The following is a 27,851-nucleotide window of genomic DNA, read 5'->3' on the forward strand; positions in this document are numbered from 1 at the left end:
TGCTCTCTTGATTACTTCTGAAATTTAGAATAATTAATAGCTTATTTTTTGTTTTGATTAGTTGTATGCTAATTGTAACCAGATGATTTCATCCGTTTTGTATCCTTGATTTGAATTATTTATTTTTCATTAAATATATCCGTTACTAGACAAGTATAGATAATGTTTTCGTTTATTGATGATTACCATCTATGAAAATAGATTCCCAGGAGTATGATCGCAATGTTCTTCTAGACCATACCTCAGTTTTGAAAATTGGTATTTTGCCAGGGACAAACTTGAAAGAATCATCTTATTTCCTGGCATCATGTCCTAATAAAGATACAATTCATTATTCTGTGCATTGTCTTTGCTTGACTCTGTCATTTCTAATTCGGATGAATTCAATAAATGATAATCTGTAGACATTCCTTTGAACTTTCGGCAAGAATGCCTAGAGGCATCCCTGAAAAATAATTGCAAAGGAAAGATAAATTGGGTTAGTAAGATAATCTAAACAATATTAGATAATACGATTATTTTCACAGTATTCAGGTCCAGGGCCCCGTTGAATAAAAGTTACTTTTATGGTAATTTTGACATCCAGTGGTAACTAACATGGTAACGATGATCAACAGCCAAGCAGAATCAAGGATTCCATATAGCCATTACGTGGCAAAGTTACCGCAATGGTAACTTTTATGCAACGGATCCCAGGTGCCCCCCCCCCTAAAATAGGAAAACAATATGAATATGGGATTGCCTTACTGTTAAGGAATATCCTTTTCAATCAATTTCATTATTTTGATGTAATTTTGAATTGATTGATTACACAGTTCTTGATACTACCTGCATAGCATAAAGCATCAATCATGTGCTAAATAAACTTTGTGTATTTGCGTATGATACCTGCATTGCGACATAAGTTTCCCCATGGACAGCAAAACGTCACTTTCCGCGATTACCCAAGTTCCTCACTTATGCTAGTCACACCAACGAAACCGACTCCAAACCGACCGATCGTATGTCATTGGAAATAACGTAATAACTTTGATCGGTCTGGAGGCGGTTTCGTTAATGTAACTGTATGCGTGGTAATGTTCCCCTTTCTCTTTTTATGAACTTCCGAGTTACCCCCTACCTCCCTCGTATAACTTCTTATCCTCGCCCCTGTCAGCTCTTGACAGTTTCATATTTAGGCCTGTACTTGCAGTTTTTCCACCCTTGGGTCTATATTCATCTATATATTTCTCCCATCGCCCATGCTATATACTGCCTAGTCCTGACCCACCCCACCCCCATCGCCCACCCCTCTCATCCCCGGTGTCACAAGTTTCAAGTTTATTTTTATTGATTTCAAATCCAAACATAAAAGGATTACAATCAAAATAAAATGCACAATTTTTTTTTAATTATCGAACGTAAGTTACAATGATAAATTAACATTTCTAACAATAAACAGAGTCACAGAATTAAACGAAACGAAAACAAAAGGAAAATCATAACAAAACAAATCAAATGCAGGAAAAAAAATCAACTATCTTGAGGGGATGGGGGGGGGGGGTGCTGAGCCCCCACAAACATCACATTTTCTAAATTTCTCTTTTCCGTAGGCTTTGTATCTGATTAATATTACTTTGTATTATGTTTGAATTGAGGTGAAAATAATAAAAACAAATTGACGAAGATACAATGGTATCTAAATTTCTATTTCAAATAAAAACAGCAAAATTGATTTAAGAGAAATTATCTTCCAAAATTATTCATAGAAAACTGTTAAAACTGTGGTGTTAAAACTGACACCATTTGGTGTTAATAGAGGACCACACCCTGAGGTGTTAAAGTCACACCCTAGAGATTGAACATAACACCAAAGAGTGTAAATGTAACAACCAAAAGTGGTATAATTACACCTATAGGTGTTAAACTAACACTGTCAATTTCACACCGGTGTAAAATAACAGGTGTGGTCCTCAATGTTCACCGATTAACACCACAGTTTTTTTTTTCTGTGAGTAATCCTATAATGTGAGGGCATAGTGCTTTGTCGTGGTTCATCAATCTCCAAACTTTGAACCCAAGACTTCAGCCTCCCCTTAAACATTTTTTTAAAAATAATGATAATAATCATAATATAGGATTTATATAGCGCACGTATCCACCTTGTTAGGTGCGGCTCAAGGTGCTCCTATATCAACCCGGCTAAGCTAGTCTACCGATTCCGGTGCTCACAACTCTTTGAGGAATTCCTTCCTGTTGGTATCCATTTACCTCACCTGGGTTGAGTGCAGCACAATGTGGGTAAATTTCTTGCCTACGGAAAACACGCCATGGTTGGGAATTGAACCCCCGGCCCTGAGATTGAAAAACGGTAGTCTTAACCACTAGATCACGACGCCCCCATATTGTCACTCAATACGCAGCCGCCCCATCAGTGGCGTACCTAGGATTTTCCACAGGGGGGTAAATTCGTCCGCCAAAAAATTTGACAAGCAAAAAAAAAAGGTCTTCAACCACAAATAAAGGATTTCGTACCAGAATAAAAATTGACAAGCAAAAAAAAAAAAGACTCTTCATGGGGGCAGGGATATGTCCCTTGCATGGGTTGTGACTCGTCAGGGGGGGGGGGGCAGTCTGCCCCCTCGGCTCGGTGTAAAAAAAGGCAGAGGTAAAAATGGCAGAGGTAAAAATGGCAAAGGTAAAAATGGTAGAGGTAAAAATGGCAGAGGTAAAAATGGCAAAGGTAAAAATGGCAAAGGTAAAAATGGCAAAGGTAAAAATGGCAAAGGTAAAAATGGCAAAGGTAAAAATGGCAGAGGTAATAATGGCAGAGGTAAAAATGGCAAAGGTAAAAATGGCAAAAATATAAATGGTTTGTAGATCTTCTGCACCAAATTGATAATACTTGATTTGGTATTTATTTTGTTTTCCTCAACATACATGCACGGCCTTGTCATGTCAAATCGCTCTTCTAATAGTAAAAATTGAAGCACACTTTGGATCCCAAGTATTGTTACAAGTATTTCTTTTGGTCAGTGGCGTAGCTACGGGGGGGGGGGGGCCTGGGGGGGGGGGCACGTGCCTCCCCTGAGATTTGGTGTGCCCCCCAGGTGCCCCCCTTAAAAAAATTGGCAGAGCAAAAAAAAAGAAAAGAACAAAGGGAGAAAGAAGAAAAGAAAAAAGGAAAAGAAGAAGAGACAGAAGAAAAAAAGAAGAGGAAAATAAGAGGAGGAAGACGAGTGAATGAAATAATGTGAAGGGAAGACTTGCAAAAAAAAAACAAATCTTTCATGTTACTATGTAAAACTTTTGCTTGCGCTTCGCGCCCGAATTGCCTGTTCGATGAGATTCATATCTTGCTCAATAGGCTGATATGGAGCAAGTTTTTAAGTCAATATACAAAATATATTTTAGCTCGGACATCGAGCTTTCATCAATTTTTTTTCATTAACAAATTTAAGTGCTCTAGCTGTAAAATGTCCCTTTTATAGTCTACATATCAGCATTTTTAAGCTCACGCTGCGTGGTCAAATTGTTTGATTTGCCAAGTTCCTATTGTCTATGTGTATTCCATAATGTTCCATTAAACAAATGTATTCAGACTGCCCAGATTCTAGGTCTAAATCTAAAACAGGCGCGATAGCCTGCATGTTCTTTATATTAAATGTACTTAAATTATCCAGTTTCACATCAAAATATCAATAATTGTCTGCTCACGCTTCACGATCGCATTATTAATGATACTCAATTAACTATATCCTATTTATGATTTACAAAATATGAATAGAGTGTCCCGCTTTTAGGTCTAAAATCTCAATTTTCTTCCTCTCGCGCTTCGCGCTCGCATCAATTGCTTTGTTACATACCTATCCCATTTATTAATACAAAAAGTGCTTAGAATGACCAATTTTTAGGTCGCAATGTCAAAAATTTGCTCGCGCTTCGCGCTGGCATTATTGAAATATATACCGTCTTCGTGGGTAACTGTAAGCAGTCCTTAACAGGTCCCTTTTCGATAATGCTAGAACAGTTAATACAAATTTCTGCTCGCGCTTGGCGTTCGCAGTAACCATCTAGTGACATACGAATCTTGTTCAGGATCACACATAATATTGCCCAGAATATTAAATTTTCAGGACAAAATACATGAAAGTAACAAAAAAAAAATCGCTCGTGCTTCGCGCTCGCACTTTTTATAAGGCTTATGAGATTATTTCAAGTTATGCTGTTTTATAAGAATAAAACTAAGAAGTGACTGATCGGGGGAAATATAGGTGAAGATAATTTCGGGCCCCGTCCTCTATTGGCGAAAGTCGGATCCGCCCTTGTGACACATACACAACGGGAAAAAATGGTGCCCCCCTAAAAAAGCAAGGACCCCCAGTGCCCCCCAGGAAAAAATCCTAGCTACGCCACTGCTTTTGGTGCGTAAAATACGGGGCAGCTGCTAGTATATGACGTCGCAGATTAAAAAAAATCAGACTTCTAATAACTTTCTTAATCTTTGATGGTTTTTCCGCAATCCTTCAATTTTTTTCTGCTATTTTTTACAGTAAACTATTTGTCAGGGTGAATTTCCCCTAGTTTAAAACAGGTCGATAGAATGGTACTTATAAATTCAAATCCCTGATTCGCTACTCATTTCAAAATTCATGCGGTAACCATTACCATAGATACTAGTTTAGGAACCTGACATCCACTTTGACAAGCTGCAATGAGGTATTGCTCTGAAAAACTGAACACTAATTGCTATTATTTAGTATTTACATTAAACTATATACGTATCATATCAATATCTATTCGGATCCATTGAAATATGAAAAATTACTTCTATCACAGAACGTTTTGTTATTTTTCTGTTATCCAAGTTTTGCAAGTGGTTCAAAGAAATCCCGAACTTGTCTATTTCAGTGTGTTAACGGTAGCACACATTGGTGTTTACATTAAAATTCGTTTGGTATATGTGATGAAGTGCTGTTCTATTTTACGAACTGGCCAAGATAAATCCTTTTATCACTCACTAATTGAAATCATTTTGGCATGAAAATGTTCGAGTTTAATCATATCAACGATAAAGTATAAGACCTAAAATGATGAAAAAAAATCCAAATAACATCTAATCAGTTCATAATACTCATTTTATCGATAGGGGTCCATTCAAGGTAAATAATTATGAATGATATTAACCGGAAAACGGGAAAAGGCTCTGTCTTATCCTTATCGATGTAGCATGTCATCATCTTTACCTCTGCCATTTTTGCCTCCGCCATTATACCTCTGTCATTTTTACCTCTGCCATTTTTACCTCTGCCATTCTTACCTTTGCTATTTTTACCTCTGCCATTTTTACCTCTGCCATTATTACCTCTGCCATTTTTACCTTCGCCATTATTACCTCTGCCATTTTTACCTCTGCCATTATTACCTCTGCCATTTTTGCCTCCGCCATTATACCTCTGTCATTTTTACCTCTGCCATTTTTACCTCTGCCATTCTTACCTTTGCTATTTTTACCTCTGCCATTTTTACCTCTGCCATTATTACCTCTGCCATTTTTACCTCTGCCATTTTTACCTCTGCCATTATTACCTCTGCCATTTTTACCTCTGCAATTTTTACCTCTGCCATTATTACCTCTGCCATTTTTACCTTTGCCATTATTACCTCTGCCATTTTTACCTCTGCCATTTTTACCTCTGCCATTATTACCTCTGCCATTATTACCTCTGCCGCTTTTACCTTTGCCATTATTACCTCTGCCATTTTTACCTTTGCCATTATTACCTCTGCCATTTTTACCCGGCACCTGCCCCCTCTACCCCCCCCCCGTAGGTACGCTAGTGCGCCCCATTCTCAGTTTCTCTCCTCCCCTGTTTACTTATCTGCTTCCTTATCAATAGCTTCACTGATATTCAAGATTATGCCTATAGTTGTCCCCCATTTATATACCTACCCCCTTTCCTTTCCCCACACCGAAAAGGGGGAAGAAACTGCTATTTATAGAAGGGAGATGTCCTTACCAAACCTTGCTAAATATATTTCTCTCATCATCTCAATATTCTCCATTCATTAGATAAGAACCACATTTTCTTAAAAGGTGCACGGCAATCCCCTTAATCGATATGAGAGGACGGATTAATAGATATCCAGGAAATTTGATTTTAAAAAATGAATGATGTTTTTTTATCAAGATAGCAATGACTGAATAATGGCATCCGTGAAACCATGGACCTTTATTGGTATAGATGCCTCTAGGAGTAAAATAATCTAATCTAGGGGTGTGTTTAGCATAGCATAGTGGCGGGTCTATCACAACGACCAGTAGGGGATTTTCTTTCAAAATTTTATGGCAAACAACAACAACAAAATTCATCTCAAGTCACATTCAATACACACTTCCCTATTGTCTTTACCCCCAATCTGAACATTATCCCCCTGGAGAGGGGGGGGGGGGGGGTCCGGGCCCCCGCCCATGGATCCGCAATTAGCCATTATCATAGAATGCCAATGATATAACGCCCTACTATAAAATTATGGAGAGCGTATCGTCATTTGTCGTCTGATAACTTTGTCAGATATGACAACTTTCATTGATTGTAATTGGTCGATAAGCACAGGTGTCAGACTGTTGCTATGGTAACGGATAAAACAAAACATCCGATAAGTCCTTTCATGACACATTTTCTCGGTCACGTTAATATTTTTTTTTCCATTTTCAACTGAAAGCACTCAATCGTGCTTTTGAAGTTATTTGTTTCAGGGCTTCATGTTAACTCTAAATCATCCGCACTGATCAGATAGCAAAGTCCATGTAGTGTCAAAAGCCTGTTAAAAAACAAACCCTGATGAATTATAGAGGGCGTTAAATCCATTAAAGATGTTCTTGTTTTTCTTTTCTTTCGAACTGGTTATAACTCAACGTCACAAAAATCAATTGTTAGGACACTTTTATCTGCTATCTTCTTCATAACCATGAGATTAGCATCTTAATGTTTTGACTGTTTTCGATAATGTAAGACATATGCTAATGTCACATCCACAAGGCTACAGATCCAATTCTTTTCGGAGGTCACAATGTTTTGACGTTCCCGTTACTTCACTCACTCTGCTATTCTTTTAATTCAACATTTTTTTTATTTTAGCATGTTCCAGACAAAGTGTCTAATCTTTTTGTGTCATCTTTATCTAGATAAAGAATGTGCTTCGTCTTGGGACATTTACAAGGCCATGAACACCCAGTCATTATCCTGTTATTCTATTATGAAATGAAATTAAGAGCCCTGTGCCGACCCCTCCTCCCAGCTAGTTTTTATTTTTGCATTTTGTTCGCTGTCATTCAGTTTCTACTTCCATAAATTCCAAAGTCAATCCTTATACTCTTTTAATGTTAAGCCTCATAACTTAATTCAATCTAATCATTATCAATCTATTTGTACAATCCAATGAATTTCCCCATTCATCCCATAAACCATTTCCTTTTTTAAGAGTACTTTATATTCTGCCCTTCTTTTTCCTCTCCCTCTCTCTCTTATCTTACCCTTTTGGTTCTTTTCTTACTAATATCTGTTTTCTTTGTTATTTCTTCCTTTGCTGGGTACTTTCTTTCACTCTTTATCTTACTTTTCGTTCTCCATCCCCCCAAAAAAAACCCACCACATTATTTTTGTCTTTTTTGTATGGTTACTACTATACACTCTCTTAAAATTACCAATCTTTCCCCGCTCCTGCTTTCTTCCCCTTCTCTCCTTGTTTTATCTTTCTCTTTCCATCTCTCCCTCTCTCTCTCTTTCTTTCTCCGACCACATTGAAAAAAAAAAACCCTAAAGAAAATCGAAAAAATGCGGGAGTAATCTGGTAACGGAAATTCGTAAGACTGAATTGTTCCGATTCAGACGGCGTTAGCAGACAGACAGAGCTAGGATCATCGATCATCATCATGATCATCTATCAGATAACAACGGAATACATGGGTGATCTGTCACTGATGTAGGAAGAGGGGAGGGTGTGGGGAGGGGAGGGGAAGAAAGAGGAAGGGATAGAGAGAGAGAGAGAGGGGGGGAGGGGGAGAGAGAGGAAGGGGGAGAGAAGGGGGGGGGGAGAGAGGGGGGGGGGGGAGGAAGGGGAGAGAAAGGGGAGGGGGTTGTACTCTGTAAAAATAAATAAAGGCCTATTTATGACGAACAGTCTCCACATTTCATTCATACTTTTGCTATTTATTTGTTATGAATTATGTTACATAAACCATAAGAGAATGTAATTTCGCTTTAAAAGAAAACTGCTACTATAGTATACTTCTTCTTCTTCTTATTTTACTACTTTTACACAACAACAACAACTACTACTACTCCTACTACTCCTACTACCTATACTACTACTACTACTACTACTACTACTACTACTACTACTATTACTACTACTACTACTACTACTACTACTACTACTACTTACAATAATACTAGTACCATGAGTACTACTACTACTACTACTACTACTACTACTACTACTACTACTACTACTACTACTACTACTACTACTACTACTACTACTACTACTACTACTACTTCTACTACTACTACTACTATTACTACGACTACTACTACTATACCTGTCATAAGAAATGAAATGACCTTTTTCAAGTATTTTGTCATTAATTGTATTCAATACAAATTGAATAAATGAAATTTGTATTTTTTTTTTTCATTATAAGTCATGATATATTTTACAAAATATTTTTAAAATATAGGCCTAATTTTATTGTTATATTTGGCAATATCGGGCAAGTTATTCCAATTGTGTTGAATGAAACCATACACAATCTGACAATAGCATTCTTGGCATAACTGACATCGTATAACCGTTTGGGAACTTGAACCATTTTTCTGCATGTGAATTTTTATATTTATCATGTTTTTACTATAAATAGGGAACGAATTATGGTGTGTTTTCGAACTTTTTTCAACAAGAGTGAGAAGTCCGCGAAGTTTCATTGTGTCCCATTGACCTTGTTTTTGGGTCATGAGTTTGTTTGATTATCTTATTTTCATACCGAAATGAAATACCAACAGGTGGGATCTAGAAATATACCGGGTATACAGGTTCTGGAAAAGTGAGGTTGTGGTGGGGAAGGGTTTAGGGCAGCAATCCCCCTGAATGTGAACCAAACTGGTAATTCAAATATCCAGACGTGGGCATTGTAATTTTTGACTAGATAATCTGCATTGATTTTCTTTCGATATTCAAAACACTTTTATTTTCTTAATGAAATCCGTTTGATACTGCAACCGTTTGCTCGATCCGTGATCGATGGAAATTGTTCACATTATTTTCTTTGTTATGTTAAGTGCTTGGTTAATATAAGTACTTTCTATTGTAATGAATTAATAATTCAATTGATGTAATCAATAATATTTGCCGTAATTATTTTTGCAATTGTTTTGGCTGTCAATATTGAAATCACATAAAACAAATAATTATGGATAAATTGGAGAGCATGAACTAGTCGCTCACCTCCGGGATACTAACTGTCACTATCCTGCTATAAGCTTGTCATAAACATATTTTAATAATTCTTTTAGGAAGTTCAATGTTTACATTGTACGGTTATGGTGTTAGTAGGACATGGACAAGCTAGAGATCAAACCCAAGAGATATCCGCCTGTCTTCCGCTACCCTTCAAGATATGCCTTGATCATATTTTGATTGGAACATTGATGAAAACTTTGGCTCAACATGTTTAACATTTTTATTACTGTTTTAGGGGACGCGGAACGGGCTTCACAGTGGGGGGGGGGGGGGCTGACCATGCAAAAAAAATCACAATCGTAAGGTATTTTTTACGTTTTTGTACACGGTTTTGGAAAAGAAGTGGGGGCAGAAGCCCCCCCCCCTTGCCAACCCGCTTCCGCGGCCCCTGTTAAGAGGTGTCACGGACTAGAAGAAGGTAAGGGATTCAACTCCCGATACAACACCATGATGTCTTTTGACAAGACTCTGGTGTCCATTTGCCACACGTACTCGACCTAGGCGAGGAATCTGGATGGGGTAAACACTAGAAAATTAGTTTATTTGAGGTACTGGCGTCTAATCGTTTTGGCAGCTATGTAGATATGCTGATGCCAGAGTAATATTACGGGATTCCATGGCAGGAATTATTTGAAAGTACATCTACATTAGTGTCAAACAAAATTTATCTCATTGTTACAAATCAATAATGATGCGATTGACTGAACCAAAAAATTAAATAAATTAATTAAAAAAAACATTAGCGGAACCAGGGTTTTTAAAGCAGAAGGATGGGCGAATGGAGAACAAAAGTTGGTAGCGTAATGAACCAAACATTTTAAGGGCGGCAGACATGGCGTATGGGGCAAAATTTCATTTAAAAGAAAGCTGTGCTCATTTGAAGCGAGCGAGTTAAATTTTTGACCCTTTCCATTAAAAAATGATTTTGCGATAGATTTCAATAACGTAATAATCAGAAAACAATATATTTCACCCTTTTTCATTTGATTTTTTTTTCTTTTTCTCTCTTCTTTTTTTTTCTTCAAAATCATGGTCATCATTTTTTTGAGGGGGGGGGGGGGGGGTACATGGCTCACAACTCCTCTCCCCGCCATCTGAATGCAAGTGGAAACAGTTCTAACTAGGGGAAATTTATGTCCTCCACGTCCCTGTATTCTGCCTCTGGAAATCCCCCTATTGAATAATTCTAGAAATTGACTGATTTTTGTGACGGGGAGAAGAAAATAGAGTGTGAACCCGGGAGTGTGAATCAGCATCGAGGTTAATGTGAACGGGATGCCAGACACAAGAGGCCAATGTCAATGACATTTCTTCTATCATAGATCTCGACCTTTCCTTTCAGAACTGGAAAGAAATCAACCTGTTTATCAGCTGTGGGTAGTATGGTTTGGTATTATACCTCTGTCAATAAAATTCTTCCGGCAAAGTGTGATATACCGAAGCAAATGCGTTGGACCTATACCGTTCTGAGCACATTCAAGCTGTTCCCATTTTTTTGGACGATAAAATAGTTGATTTTTATCTATTTTTGAAGACTACTCGAAAAGTGAGTCGCATGCACTCGCGTACCCTGAAGGAAGGGGGGGGGGGCATAAGGGGCAGACTCTTAATGATTTGTTTTGTTTGGTTGGTTGTTTTTGTTTGTTTTTGTTTTTCGCTTGTCGGAAATATTTTGCCCCTATATTAAGGAGTTTTTTCAAGTTAAGATACTGGAACGATCATACATGTATGAGGAAATAGTTATTTATATATTTCTTTGCAAAATCCGACATTCTCGGTTTAAATAAAAAGATTGATTTTCTATACTAGATTTTCTGAAGGCAAGTGTTGACATGAGTTCTTGGTTGTAATCATGATTGATGGCCATTTATGTTATTTTGTCATTAATCTGTTTGACCCATTTTTTAAACGCATCATGCTGCGAATAACTAGCGTGCATGGGTCCTTGTAAGGAGGTGGGGGGGGGGCTATATATTAGGTGGTTCAGTGAGGGAGGGGCTGAAATAAGATTAAAACCAGTACTACTACTACTATTACTACTATAGTACTACTACTACTACTACTACTACTACTGCTACTGCTACTGCTACTGCTACTGCTACTGCTACTGCTACTGCTACTGCTACTGCTACTGCTACTGCTACTGCTACTACTACTACTCAATATCATATTTTACCCAGGGCAGCCACTTCACTTCTGAAAACTGCCGGTTCTTCCAGCGGGCCCTGCTCAACATGATAATGTTATTAGTACCCCGGCTTTAGCACGGCTGCCTTGATTGGAGGCTCGAGCATTCGAGGAATTTCTTCCTACCGGGTATACCCATTCACCCCACCTAGGTCGAGTGCAGCCCAATGTGGGTAAATTTCTTGTTGAAGGAAAACACGCAATGGCTTGGATTCGAACCCACGTCCCTCTGATTTAAAGATGAGAGTCATAACCAGACTCACCCAGTCACTCTTCCCCTTTCCCGCATATCTTTCTCTTTATGAATATACGATTCCTCATATTTTAAAAGTAGATATGACGCTGGCACATGCAGCTGGTTTACAGTTTCTTATAGGGGGTGGGCTGGAGAGAGGATTTTCCATATCACTGTCAGACTGTCTTAGTCTTTTTTTTATTTTAATTATCTTCTTTTGTTTTGTTTGTTTCTTTGTTGCTCAAGTGTTATACTCTCATGGGAGAGCTTGGTACCGCATGTACATCCTCTCCCTCATTGGGAGGGGGCAAGGGCATGCGCCCCTTATTCCCAGTTCCATCTACAGGCCTGAACCCCCTAATCACGACACTAAACTACATTCCCTCCTTGAAATGTAAACTGGGACAGAAGTGTCTAAACCCATGGAAATCGAGGTGAATGGCTTAATTAAGAGTGACTTTTACGGTAAACGGACTCGAATTGGTAATAGACATTCAATAATGAACCCCCGGCATGCCGGAAATATGAATGGTACCCCACTTTCTTTATAATCATGATTATTCCCTCTTTCGATCATCCTGGCATCTTTAAAGGTAATCTTAATAGTCGGTAAATTAGAATAAGTACATAGGCCTAGATTGAGTTATTATTATGTCCTTCGTGAATCTTAGTCATAAAAAATGATTACATTATAAAACAATGTTTAGGAAATGTCTAACCACTGTCAAGGATGGGCCAAGTGTATCATCATTTCTAACTGTTTCTTCAATGGCGATAAGGGGTGACACCAGTGTATTTGTAAGGGGGGGGGGGGTGGGACTCCACAAATGCTGAAAAATAGATGCCCTTCGTGGTGACGATACGATTGAAGGGGGAGGGGGGGGGGGGTCAGAATCATTTACCCCCAATTAAGAAATTGTATAGGGGCCTGTAATAACATTTCAACACATTCAAAGAACAAAATAAAGACCAAATTAACCCCCGATGTTACTAATAGAAATTACATTCTTATTTGTTTTCTACATTAATGTACAATTTCAATAGGCTTATCAAAAAGAACATCAAACGATTTGCTTTGTTTTTTTTTGCCACGTGATTGTGATGGTCGAGCTGGTGATGATGATGATGATGATGCATAATCATGTTGAAAATTATGATATTTAAGATGATGATGATGATGAATGATGGTGGAAATGATGATGATGACGACGACGACGATGATGATGATAAAAACTTCATTGTTGTAGGTATGCTAAACCTACCAATTTTCAAATCCAAAATTGAAATGATTTACTTCCAAATCTGTCTGTTAGGTACATTTACATGACATAGTAGGCCTACATCACATATGAACAAAATACACGTGGTAATAGAAGATATAACAGCTAAGTCACAGACGTTACCATTTTTCCGTATTTGGTATATTTCGACGAAATCTTTATTTCCCTTTTTTTTTCTTCAACTTCAGTGTTACAGATTTTATTCACCCCATCGATGGCTGGTCGAGGGAGGGGAAGAGGGAAAGGGAAGGGAGCCTATCAGGTCACGTGTCCACCCGGGTTCAAACGAGAAAAAGGACTTGGGTGCAGAGGTAAGTTAGTTTCAAGATGCTGTCTTTTATTTTCAAAAACAGAAATCGTTGGGCCTGTTATCGATCGAGAGGGGTCTATTTTTTGTAATTATAATGGTATTTTGCAATTTATATTTTATAGGTCAACCCTTTTTTTTTAATGATTTTTTTCATGATTTGTTCTAAATCATCTTTATATTTTAATATAAAGATTTTTAATAAATGGAAACAAAAAGTGTGATCAACGCACATAATCAGGAAGTTTAATTGGCATGATTGAAGTTAAGTGGAACTACTACTGTACAGTCCATGGGTGAACCAATGTCCAACTATGTGTTTGCTGCCCTCATATTTAATAAACAGTATAACTGTTGGAGCAAATTTAGCTGCAGACGACGTCCGCGTCCGAACTCCAACTTTAGTGTTTTTATTTTCTTTGATGATAATATATTTGCTAGTGACACGGTAAGACTATAGTCACGGTTAATTAAGGAAATTCGCAAAGGGTTTCTTTGTGACAGTCACCCAAATTACGATACGAAAATGAATAAATAGTTGAGTTTACGTTGGTGAGAATGTTGACTTGATGCTCATCTCGGTCCCACGTGTTGAATATTATGTTGTATTTTCTCAATAACTTCTTTGCAGATGTCAACGAATGCAAGGTTGGAGGAGTATCGCAATGCGGGCAGCTTTGCGTCAATACTCTCGGTTCTTACCACTGCTCATGCCTACCAGGGTACGCCATTGGGGCTGATGAATGGTCCTGCTCGGCTGGAGGTTTGTCTAATGATACTTCAATATTTTCCCCGAGCTAACGACGTGTCGTAATGATGATTATGTCTTGACTTTGATGATGATGATGAATTGATGATAATGAAGATGAATTGATGATGATGATGAATATGATGATGTCAATGATGTGATGTCTGATGATGATAATGATTGTGATGGTGATGATGGTCCGGTGATAATGATGATTGAAATGATGATGATGATGATTATTATTATCAAATATTATAATTTAATGAATATGGTAATGGTGATTGTGATTGATGATGATGACAAATGAGGAAAATGTGATGGTGATGGAAATGTTGATGTCATTGACAATTGATTTGGAAGCTGCAGTGCAGCAGTGATGATGATGATGGTGGTGATGATACCTCTGATTACTGCTTTGGATAACAATGCTTGGTAATAATGTTGATGATCACACTCACATTAATTGGTCAGCATGAAGAGGATGATGAATGATGATGATTATGAAGAAAATAACTATAAAACATCTTACTGACAACTGATTGATTCAAAAAGTTTTGGAAGTAGTTTGAAGTTAAATGGCCATCCGTTTCCCAAAAGTACAAAAATAGGAGTTATCATTGCCCGTTCTCCTACTTGAGCAAGAATCTTTTCTTATTCAAAGTTTTACCCCCTGAATCTCTAACTAGGAACACTTAATCAATAGGCCTATATCCTAATTCCATCTCTTTTTTTTACTACAGGACCTGAAGCAGAAATCATCTACAGTCACAGAGACAGCATCTCAGAAGCAGACATCCAGAATGCGTTACCGGGTCGACGGATCGCAAATGACGTGAACACTGTCCTCTCCCTGGACATCCATCATAGAGAGAGAATGGTGTTCTGGATTGACAGGAGTACCAACAAGATTGAAAGGAAATCATTGGATGGAGGTGAGATTCAGGTAAGGAGATGCTAAAGCGTGCCCCAGGTCCAGTAAGACAAAGCTTAACAATTAATTGTATGCTTGATTTACATGATTAATTGTACATTGTATAGTCAATGCAATCAGTCGTTAAAAAAAAAATTTCTACGATGATTGTTAAGCTCTGTGTCACAGGCCCCAGTTGAACAGTTCATAAAGCTGTTCGTAAGTTGTGCATGACTACACACAACTTTATGCATGACTGGTGATACTTTCTGTGCTAAATTACTTTGCAGCCAGCTTGGGCACCTAAGTCTTAGAACATGTTCCATTCATTCATAAACCATGCATATAGCTTTATGAAACAGAAACACCAACACGGTCTTGGTTTCAATATTTTGAGGGTGCAACCACTTTTATAGGACGAATGTTATATATTACAGTACAAATGGGAGTAAGGGCACACGTCGTATCCATGGCTAATGAAATGGACATTGAGGCCAAGCAGTTGGGCAGCCAAGGACAATGCCATGGCCAAAGATGTCCTTGGATTAATTAAGCCTTGGGTATAATATATTTGCAGTTTAATGTTTCTTCCGAAAGTAGTGTGGAAGTTGCTTTCATGTTTTGAAATTTTAATGAAGAGTACTTTGGGACCCTGTGTCATGTGACGATGGATTATGTTTTAGAATTGATTGTGGTTGCATCATTGATTCGCTAAACAGTCCCTAAAGAATGATGATCATGATGGTGATATCTATCGTGATGATGGTGATGATGGTGGGGGTGATGGTGATGATGATGATGTTTATGGTGATGATGGTGGTGGTGATGATGATGATGGTGATGATAATGACTGAGATGAAGATGTGATGGTGATAATGATGAAGAAGAAGATGATGATGATGATGATGATGATGATGGAGATAGCGATTATGTCAATGACAATTGATGAGTGTGATGTGATGATGATGATAAAGATGCTGATGACAATATTGATGATGATTATGGGGATGGAATATGACTATGATCGGAATAATTCGGATGATTATTAAATTGATGATAATTCTGCTTATAATATCACCCCCTCTCTGTTCTTCACCTTCCTTTCTATTCTCAGCATATAGTCTCGAGACACCTGCACAGCCCAGAGAGCTTGGCCGTAGATTGGGTTCATAATAAGATCTATTGGACAGACATCAGACTCAAGCAGATCGAGAGATGTGATTTAAACGGCTCAAACAGAGAAGTAGTCTTCAACACTGGTAAAAGGAGACCTAGGGCTATTGCTTTGGATCCATTTGAAGGGTGAGTCTGTTAATAAATGAATTCTGAAATATCCATAGCAATTATACCTGACAATATACAAATTGTGAATAGGCACGAGTGTGATGTTACAAGATTTTGCATGATGTGAAAAAAAGACGCTCTATTCAACGAAGTGTAGTAAAGTTGAATAGAGAACAGAGAATATTTGCTATTTGTGTTGTACATTGCCTTGTAATTTAGTAAAAATACTAACAATGATAACATTTTTTCCTATGTTAACCTTTGAAAATGTCTGCTCATTTAGCCAGTATACCCTACGCGTACTGCACTTGCATCCATTTACTAAGGTGCAATGAATTGATTTGTATTGTGACATCACCTCAGCAACGTTACATTTTGGACGGCGATATGTGTGCGACTGTACAAATGTTGCACATTCACCCTCCCATTTGCTTGTGTACAACTCAATAAGTTGGCGTTGTACAACTGCGCCTGTTTTATAGTGATAGTCCTGATTTTTGTTGAAGGAGAGTGAGCCACCTCAACCTCTGTCCCTATTTATGTGTATAATTCTGTCCAAATGAATGTGTAGCAAACTCTACAATGTCCCTTGGCACTTTCATCTTTTACCCTCCAATTTGTCCCAATTTCCTAGGTTTTCCCCGGGGGGGCCACTTACATTGACGAGTGGATACCATGCGCGACCAAAAAAACACGTAAAAAGGATGTCTTTTTCAAGATAGGGCACGTTACGTACGTAACGTGATAAGGGTGCCAAAAACACAAAAATAATGAAAAAAGGGTATCTATTTCGCTAGCGAAGCAACGTGTTTAGGGTCAAATTTGCGGGGATGATAAAACAAAATTAAAATGTTTTATAAAGGATGTCCTTTTTGCCCCAACACTACGTGTTTAGAGTCCGATTTGCGCGAGGTGTGGACGGTGAGGCCGTACTGTGTAAAGGTAAAACCGACGACCGACGGACCCGTGAAATAATAAAATATCGCTGTACTTGTTTAGGGGTTCATTTCAGGGAATACTTGCCAAGAGTATCGTTTTGTTTCCAATACTTGTTAAGGGTAGGGTTTCAGACGCCAATACTTGTTAAGGGGTGCATTTTCAGAATATGGAAAATACGTGTTTAGGGTGCTTTTCGAGACCCCATGGTCGCGCATGGTATCCACTCGTCAATGGAAGTGGCCCCCCCCGGGAGGTTTTCCAGGATTGGCAAGTATGTCATAAGAGAGAGGTCGTTTTTAGCTCTGAAGTTTGAGTCACCAGTTGTTTGTTAAGTCGTGTGTATCTTATGAACAGCCGGTATGAAACACAGATCTTAGAATGACAATTATTTGATGTTTTCTCCTCAGGTATATATTCTGGAGTTCATCAGGTAAAGCCGACAAGGTGGAGCGAGTGTCCACCAATGGCAGACACACCAAGAGAATCTCAAAGAATGATCTCAAGGTCATCAGGAATCTTGCCATTGACGTGATCGATAAGAGGGTCTACTGGCTTGACATTGGAAAGAGGAGGATAGAATCGTCCAACTATATTGGGAAGAAGAGGAATAGACTCTTGGAAGAAATCAGGTAGATTGTTCACCGTGACGTGAACTTGGTTTAATAAAAACAGAAAAAGAAAAAGAAAAAGAGGTCTCCCACATTTCAAAATGTATTATGTCGATATATGTATATATTTTTTTTCTGCTATTTGTTCTAATAATAAAAAAAAAGAAATCTATCAGGTATAAATATATTTTAATTGGATTGTTAAAATGTATGTAAACATATGTTATTCATTATGTCATTTCCTTATTGTTATGCTATGCTGAGAAAAAATGATTACACTTGTATATACTTTTGTTAATGGAATGTGGAAATAAATAAATTTAATCAAATCAAACATTGGTAAATCCATCAAAGAATAAAGGAGTTACAGATTTCTAAAGTGATGACTTTGTGATGTCCCATGCAAAGGGATCCCCCATGTGCATTCATTGTTGCATTAGACATGTTATTTGATATCCCGCTTCTATGAGGATAGCAATTAACATCTTCTTTCATCATTAACCATAAAGAATTTATGGAATTGATATGACTGATATATGACTGATATATGCCCTATCGTGGGCTGCTGCTTGCATATGACGTCACAAATTCAAAACCTAAAGAAATGATAACTCTTTTCATTGATGCATTTCCATAAACACTTCACCAATATTTTTCTCTCATTTTTCTGCTTTTATTGAAGCAACTTTATCATCATGGTGAACTTCCCCTCTACTATTTGTTGATTACTACAGGTACATGGAATAGCGCCATCTCAACTTGTGAAGAGGACTGCTAATGAAATAAAATCGATATCACACCGGAGAGGTGGGGGGGGGGGAGGGGGCACTCTCATTACAAGATGGACACCATGACCTGACGTAAAAGTTGACCCATAGTAGTATATTACTGTTCAAAATTAATTTCTTTATGTTTTCCAGCCCAAATGCATTTGGCTTGGCCATCTTTGAGCAGAAGGTATACTGGGCTGACTCTGTGGATAACAGTATCCACAGTATCGTTAAGTATGGAGACAGTCCAGAGTCCAGAGTCGATTGGAGTATTTTTGTAGAAAGTAGCCCCAAAGGTGTCTGCATCAACCATCCATCTACTCAACCCTCGTTTGATATCACTGGTAAGTCAAACATTCTGATCAACCTGTCTGAATCACCTCATAATGGTGATGATGATGATGGTAATATTCATTGCTGAAATGCTCCCCATGGAGTGGAGACAGTGCATACAAAGAAAGTGATCAAGCCAGAATCCGATTATTGGGGTACTATACTTGCTCCTATAAAGCGTATGCAGGTGCTGTTATGATGTGATGAGCACTATATTAAAGCAGAATATTATTATGATGACGATGATTAAATATCGGAACACTTAACAGGGACATAATTTCCCTGGTCTTTGGATTTTTGTTTGCCTGCACACACTGTATGCACATTCTCTACTTCCTGGGGAGCACTCCAGCAAGAGCTTCCTTATTCATATGCTAGGCATAATATAGTGGCTTTTGGATCCTACTGGATACACATATGGCATCCGGATGGATAGAGTGGCAAAGTGTGAATTAATGCTTTGGCAAAGATTACCATAAATTGCCTCGTTTTCCATGCTATGTGCTTACTAGTGTCCCAGTTAAAGATTTACATTCAAATACTAGATGTGTATCTTGTGACCGAACTTTATCCTTGCAAGGTAAACAGATCATGCACCCAAAGGATGCGCTCTTTTAGCAATTTTGATAAAGCAGTCCGGTTCTTTCCCCCCATTTTGAAAATATTGATAACTGTGCTAAAACTTATTTATTTTTCGTGATTGTCATCAATTCTCAAACTTCTTAGGTGTTCTACAACACAGATGGCAGAAAGACATTCTCTTCAAATAGGTGAAGCAGAATGAACAGATCAATAACTAGTTCTCCTTGTGCAATATTTTGATCTATTGCACTTGCATCTATTTGTTATTATACAGCTCCCAGGAATGTTCTGTAATCTTATTGGTCTAAATCGGATCACGTGATATTTAGTGAACTGCACTATAGCATCCAAAATGCAATATCCTGCACTCTGACGTCATACCAAATGCACTATCCTGCACTCTGACGTCAGAGTGCAGGATAGTGCGAGGTCTGGAATTATCTAGAATTTAGATGAAATATAGCATTCGGGGCAACTCAGTAACATGGGGGGGGGGTTGTATAAAACAAACAATGCATAGAGGACCTAAATAATGAACTCTGTGCTCGACTCGCCAAATGGATATACCGTACTCGGTCCTGTGGACCTCGGTGCGGTATATCCATTGGCTCTTCTCGCACATCGTTCATTATTTGGCCCTACATGCACGCGCTTTCGTGCATTATTTGCATTATTTGTATATTATCATATTGACCTTCAATCAATACAAATGTAATCAGTAATATTTCCCCCTCACCCATTCATGATGTGTATTTCTCTTGACAGGATCTTTCAACTGTAGCACACACAGTGACTGTCAGATTGACCTCCCCGACCTGACCCCTGACCCCTCCCGGTCCTACCTCATCTACGCCAACACCACCAGCATCCACCGCATCTACGCGGACGGATCCGGTCACATGACCATCGCCAAAGCCGGACTCAGCAACATCTCCACCATCGAGTTTGACCCCTTACATAAGATGGTGTACTTTGCGGATCACGGGAGGGGTGTGATCGAGAGGGTCAGGACTGATGGGCGTGGCCTTGAGGTGGTGTCGACGAGGGGCGTGGACTCGGTGGAAGGCATGGCTGTCGATTGGATGCACCGGAGATTGTATTGGGTTGATTCAGTGTGAGTATACAATTATATTTTCACTTTCTGTCTTCTGGGACCTGTTCGATCAAACGCAACTCCAATAATCAAACACAACCTGATTTTTTACCAGTCAGAATAGGATATAAATTGCATTTGATTTCTTGAATTGTGTTGAACGTACCCCTGTATCCTAACATTATTCATAATGTAATCACTGATTGGCAACATGTAAAACACAATAATTAAACAAAGAGTTCGATTTTTTGGGGCTAGTTAGGATTTGAGCTTGTACTATTCATATTGAATCTTTTACTTTTAAGTCCTCTTTTATATTACTTTCCCCGTGTCCCTTTTTAAAATAAGACTTATCATTCCTTTCCCCGTTCGTGATATCTCTTGTTTCTCTCTTTGACCCCCCCCCCCCACTGCTTAAGTATGTGTGATCCCAAGTAGCTCTATGGTCTTGGAATCCAAGTTTGACTTCCAACATTTGTTGATAGCTCAAATCTGCCCAAGTGCACTTGTCAAGAGTAAATTTTTTTAACTGTGTACACATGGAGAAAACAAAGGAAGATGCACAGCACTAATATATTGTTATATGAAATGGAACATTGTTACTATTACATAGTTTAATATTTGATTAGATTCAGAAGGAGCTATGTCACTCTGAAGTTGAATATTATTACTATCACACGGCTTTTGTATTTTCTCATTTTCAGAGGGAGATATATTGCCATAAAGTGACACTTTAAAAAAAGAACTATTGCATGGTTTTTATTATGCTTATTGTTAACAGGGATCTTTATTGCTTTAAAGTGGACCGTTATCATTACTATCACATGTATTTTTATCATTTTACAGAGGAAGCTATATTGCTACTCAGAGCTTGTACCCTGGTAGTCGACACACGATACTTATGTCATCATTGGATGAGCCACATGGTATAGCAGTTCATCCTGCTCTTAAGTGAGTATAGTAGTTAGAGTAGAAGTGTTCTGTGGTAGTAAAGGGGCTGTCATACTTGGACATATATAATATTAGCCATCTTATGCCAACATATGCATGGCAAGCCATTAATCATTTAATCCTCTTTTTTGGTATCCAGAGAACATTTTATGGTGTTAACAAATGGCAATTGATATCAAGAGAAGAATTGAATGATTGAATGGCTTGCCATATATATGTGATGGCTAAAATGTCCAGGCCTGCTCCATGCCACTTGTTTTCCAGAATGGCCCAGCGCACTTGGAAGAAGAATCATACAAAAAATGACAATCAAAGAATCCTAATAATGTGGATTGTTAAAAGAAAAAACAAATGAGTCCCTATTGAATTGAATAAATAGGTGCGTTGCCTGATAAATTTGAGTTTTCATATTTTGAGCTCTTTCAAAATCTATTCAAAGAAACAATGAACCACCAGTATTTAGATCAAGGCATTGATTAGGGTTAAAATCTACAAAAAATAAATCTGTTGATTCTAACCAAGAAAGAGGAAAATGATGACTAGTGATGAAGAAATCAGAACAATGCCTTTAATTGAGTTGTTAAAGTTGATAGCTGGCAACAAGAGCAATACATTTGGATAAACAAGCAGTAGATAATAGGATGTGGCTGGGCTGTAAGCACCTTGTATCTCAAAATTAGAAAATTTTGAGGGCAGCTTAAAAAAAGCTGTATTTTAGAAATATGGCAATGATTGCAGTCTTATATTGTGTGAAAACAATTCTCCTGATACTGGTGAAAAACTCTTTCAAGGCATAAGAAGGTTGCTACCCATGTTATAACTCTAAAATCAAGCTTTTTCTGAGCTCTCATAAAAATATTTTAGTTTTGAGATAACAAGGTTTTAACAGCCCAGAGACGTTATGCTTATGGTGCTACATGTAGCTACGCTTTTCTTTTGTAGCATCATCTACTGGAGTTCATGGGGGGAATCCCCTAAGATCGAAGCTGCAAGGCATGATGGGAGTAATCGTGTCACGGTAGCAGCGTCACCGGTGCGACCCACCAAACTGGCCATAGACTATACACACAACAAGGTTCTTTGGATCGATGCAGGTCTTAGTACCATCAACGAAGCTGACCTTGACGGGACCAATCATAGGGTCATCAACAGAGGGGGTAAGACTATTATTGAGGTGGTCGATAGCCACTTGGTCTAAAACTTGGTCTAGAAGTGCTTCTGCTTATGGAGCACTTGTCAGCTGATTCCCCAAGTGAGAAATGTTTCTTGAACCATTGGAGACTGACAGATAATGCTGTAATAGACCCCATCCCATGCAAAAGGTTTGAGATTAATTTTGAATTGAAATATTAACCCTATAGCACCTAGAGATTATATGCATAATGGCAATCTCTCACTAGAGTAAACAATAAAACTGGTAATTCGTAGGCATTGTTCCAAACAAAGTGAAACAGTTTTTTATACATTTACTTTTGTTCATTACAAGTTATATTTATTTTGTAGCATAAGACCTGTTGAATAGAATGGTACATGGCAAAGTTCAATCAGATGTACGAATATTGACCTTTGACAATCGTTTGCAGAGCGAGAAGAAAAAAAAGCAAAAGTTCAGGTTTCAGCTGCCCCAGTCCCACGCCTTCAAAAAAATGTAAAGTATCACTGACAGAATACTAAAGTTTTCGCCAAATCTGGGATAAAATATGTCAAAAATTAATTCCAACTCACATCTGAATGTCACTCTGTGTGATATTTGATGAACGTATAGCAACGCCCGAGCTTCTTCGGCGGAGTAAGTGGTTTTCCGAGACATGGACGCAGCCATCTTTGCTGAGATCGACTGCGCAACAGTCTGGAACTTGCTACACACCGATGCGTGTCAAGTGGTTTTTCTCTATCATACTCAATAGGAGCATACACTTTTCTATGCAGATCTATATACATGTAGCAGCTAACCTATACAGTATGCACACGCAATATTACCACGGTAAATCATATACAAGAGATACTATAGCGCAAATAAAACGTACGGGCGGTTAAGGGCGGTTCAGTGTGTAACAGGAAGGGCGGTCACGGGCGGTTCAGGGGCTATTTGGTTAAAGAGGAAGGAGTTCCTGAGAAGGAAATGAATTCCAATTTCTATTGCATGAACATTGAATATGACAGATGAAACTATCATTGCTTAGGATTGTGAACATGAATTCCTGTCTATTATTTAGATATGTATGAAGAGAAATATTTGAAAATGTTGCCTCTGAGAAATGTTTTTCCTGTGGGTAATGATGTGAATAACTTGTAAATAACAAACATAATCTAAATTGCAGCATAATAATCACTGGAGAACTAAAAAAAAAAAAAAAAAATTAGATGAAAAGTCAATACATGCTCCTATTCATCCCACAGAAATGCACCATCCTTTCGGTCTAGCCCTGTACGGAGAGCTAATGTGGTCCACGGACTCGGAGCAGCGGGAAGTCCTAGCGCTGGACCGGAACAGTGGAGAGAAGCGGGTCTCGTTCAGCGGGGACTGGATCATACCTGTGGATGTTCATTTGATACACAGTGGAAGGAGAGTTATAGGAGGTTAGTAAGGATCATGATGATGATGATTATGGCTGTCACTGGCATACAGATGGGGGGGGGGGGCTGGGGGACATTAACCCCCCCACCCCCAAGAGTTTTTTTGACCAAGAAAGATGAGGAAAAGAAAGAAGAGGAAATGAAAAAGGATGTAATATGATATTTTCTGAATATTATGCCATTGAAATCAATCACAAAATTCGATTAATAAAGGTAATTTTGTTTACTCACTTGCTTCACTCACTCGCAGCTTATAAAAAAATCTATACCTGTACACCATTATGCCACTAATTGCTTTAGTGGTGACAGTGGTAATACAGTAGAAGGCTTTTATTTGATTAATAATTATTTGTATTTTTTTTCAAATTTCCCTTCATATCCAGTTGGTTTTACTTTTGAGATCAATACAAATTGTTAATTTATCAAAAAAATATGTACATCAAGCTTTTGGCTTGGTCGTCTCACTCGCTCTTGACTTTTCCAGAAACATGAACTAGTCATATTTAAAAACCCAGCCCCTGTTAATCTTTGCCTCGTACCATTAGAAGTAGAGTTGTGATATAAGAATAAATTGTTACCACCTTGACTACCCCAAGTTTAGCTCTGATTCACCTGTCCTCTTGTTTGGACTTGGACAGCGCCATCTATAGATACAATTAATCCAATTTTCTACCAGTACATCTATCCAATTAATCTTATGGTGGCTCTTTTTATGGAAAGAATATCCTTCATCTATCACATCAAATCTAGTAAATAGCTAGATAATATGATAGATTGCACAATAATTCATTATCTCATTGTCATTCATTTTTACTTCTATCTTGTATTTTTTTTGCTGAATTAATCAACAATAATAATTAAAAAAAATAAAAATTGCTAGAGTCAACTCTTCTATTGTGAATTTTGAAAGTTGAATGAAAATAAATATGATTATTTTATTATTCTATCTAATTTAACTTCAATATAGTCATTTTCATTTCAACTGACAAGTAGTTATACATATCCAAAGTGGTAACTCTCCTACTACTTAACTAAGTGTTTGAATTAATCAAATGTCTGGGTTATGTTAATTTTTTAATGTGTTTCCAGACATTGACCCTTGCCAAGTGTTCAACGGAGGTTGCGAACAGATCTGTATCTATGCTCATACCAACCAAGCAATCTGTAATTGTGAGACTGGATATCATCTTAGAAGAGACAGAGTGACTTGTGAACCAGGTAAGATTAAGAATAAGTTTGAAATAAAGATAAAGATTAAATGAAATTATCTTTGTTCATACCAACCAAGCAATCTTTCATTTTGAGACTGGATATCATTTAAGAAGAGACAGAGTGACTTTTGAACCAGGTAAGATTAAGATGAAGAATAAGATTAAGATTAAGATAAATATTAAATGAAGTTATTTTTGTTCATACCAACCAAGCAATATGTAATTGTGAGACTGGATATCATCTTAGGAGAGATAGAGTGACTTTTGAACCAGGTAAGACTAAGATTAAATGAAATTATCTATGCTCATACCAACCAAGCAGTCTGTGAGACTGGATATCATCTTACTTGTGAACCAGGTGAGATTAGGATTAAGATTAAATGAAATTATCTACGCTCATACCAACCAATCAATCTGTAACTGTGAGACTGGATATCATCTTAGAAGAGACAGAGTGACTTTTTAACCAGGTAAGATTAGGATTAAGATTAAATGAAATTATCTATGCTCATACCAACCAAGCAATCTGTAATTGTGAGACTGGATATCATCTTAGAAGAAACAGAGTGACTTTTGAACCAGGTAAGATTAAGATTAAGAATAAGATTAAGATTAAGATAAAGATTAAATGAAATTATCTATGCTCATACCAACCAAGCAATCTGTAATTGTGAGACTTGATATCATCTTAGAAGAAACAGAGTGACTTTTGAACCAGGTAAGATTTAGATTAAGAATAAGATTAAGATTAAGATAAAGATTAAATGAAATTGTCTTCGTTCATACTAACCAAGCAATCTGTAATTGTGAGACTGGATATCATCTTAGGAGAGACAGAGTGACTTGTGAACCAGGTGAGAATAAGACTAAGATTAAATGAAATTATCTATGCTCATACCAACCAAGCAATCTGTTATTGTGAGACTGGATATCATCTTAGAAGAAACAGAGTGACTGTTGAACCAGGTAAGATTAAGATTAAGAATAAGATTAAGATTAAGATAAAGATTAAATGAAGTTATTTTTGTTCATACCAACCAAGCAATATGTAATTGTGAGACTGGATATCATCTTAGGAGAGATAGAGTGACTTTTGAACCAGGTAAGATTAGGATTAAGATTAGATTATCTTCGTTCATACTAACCAAGCAATATGTAATTGTGAGACTGGATATCATCTTAGGAGAGACAGAATGACTTGTGAACCAGGTGAGATTAGGATTAAGATTAAATGAAATTATCTATGCTCATACCAACCAATCAATCTGTAACTGTGAGACTGGATATCATCTTAGAAGAAACAGAGTGACTGTTGAACCAGGTAAGATTAAGATTAAGAATAAGATTAAGATTAAGATAAAGATTAAATGAAGTTATTTTTGGTTATACCAACCAAGCAATATGTAATTGTGAGACTGGATATCATCTTAGGAGAGATAGAGTGACTTTTGAACCAGGTAAGATTAGGATTAAGATTAGATTATCTTCGTTCATACTAACCTAGCAATATGTAATTGTGAGACTGGATATCATCTTAGGAGAGACAGAGTGACTTGTGAACCAGGTGAGAATAAGATTAAGATAAAGATTAAATGAAATTATCTATGCTCATACCAACCAAGCAACCTGTAATTGCGAGACTGGATATCATCTTAGAAGAGACAGAGTGACTTGTGAACCAGGTTAGATTAAGATTAAGATTATCTTTGTTCATACCAAGCAAAGCAATCTGTAATTGTGAGACTGAATATCATCTTAGGAGAGACAGAGTGACTTGTGAACCAGGTGAGAATAAGATTAAGATAAAGATTAAATGAAATTATCTATGCTCATACCAACCAAGCAACCTGTAATTGTGAGACTGGATATCATCTTAGAAGAGACAGAGTGACTTGTGAACCAGGTAAGATTAAGATTAAGATTATCTTTGTTCATACCAAGCAAAACAACCTGTAATTGTGAGACTTGATATCATCTTAGAAGAGACAGAGTGACTTGTGAACCAGGTAAGATTAAGATTAAGATTATCTTTGTTCATACCAAGCAAAGCAACCTGTAATTGTGAGACTGGATATCATCTTAGAAGAGACAGAGTGACTTGTGAACCAGGTAAGATTAAGATTAAGATTATCTTTGTTCATACCAAGCAAAGCAACCTGTAATTGTGAGACTTGATATCATCTTAGAAGAGACAGAGTGACTTGTGAACCAGGTAAGATTAAGATTAAATGAAATTATCTTCTTTCAAACTAACCAAGCAATCTGTAATTGTGAGACTGCATATCATGTAAGAAGAGACATGACTTGTATACCAGGTAAGATTAGGATTAAGATT

The 27,851-nt window shown here is 37.6% G+C and overlaps 1 protein-coding gene across 2 annotated transcripts; it reads left to right on the forward strand.

Moving 5' to 3' along the window:
• The first annotated feature begins 13,395 nt into the window (after nt 1-13,395).
• LOC129282202 (low-density lipoprotein receptor-related protein 4-like) lies at nt 13,396-25,819 on the forward strand. Of its 2 annotated transcripts, none has more exons than XM_054918124.2 (11): nt 13,396-13,514; nt 14,142-14,273; nt 14,999-15,201; nt 16,283-16,470; nt 17,799-18,020; nt 18,920-19,113; nt 20,450-20,798; nt 21,624-21,728; nt 22,671-22,885; nt 24,129-24,308; nt 25,395-25,819. In XM_054918124.2, exons 1-11 carry the CDS (start codon nt 13,418-13,420, stop codon nt 25,565-25,567), a joined length of 2,058 nt encoding a protein of 685 aa, XP_054774099.2. In that variant the 5' UTR covers nt 13,396-13,417; the 3' UTR covers nt 25,568-25,819. The 2 variants fall into 2 exon arrangements, with proteins under 2 accessions (XP_054774099.2, XP_063969047.1); XM_064112977.1 differs by lacking the exon at nt 13,396-13,514 and adding an exon at nt 13,857-13,958.
• The last annotated feature ends 2,032 nt before the right edge of the window (nt 25,820-27,851 follow it).

Source organism: Lytechinus pictus, chromosome 18 (assembly GCF_037042905.1).
Source record: "Lytechinus pictus isolate F3 Inbred chromosome 18, Lp3.0, whole genome shotgun sequence".
Lineage (NCBI taxonomy): Eukaryota > Metazoa > Echinodermata > Echinoidea > Temnopleuroida > Toxopneustidae > Lytechinus > Lytechinus pictus.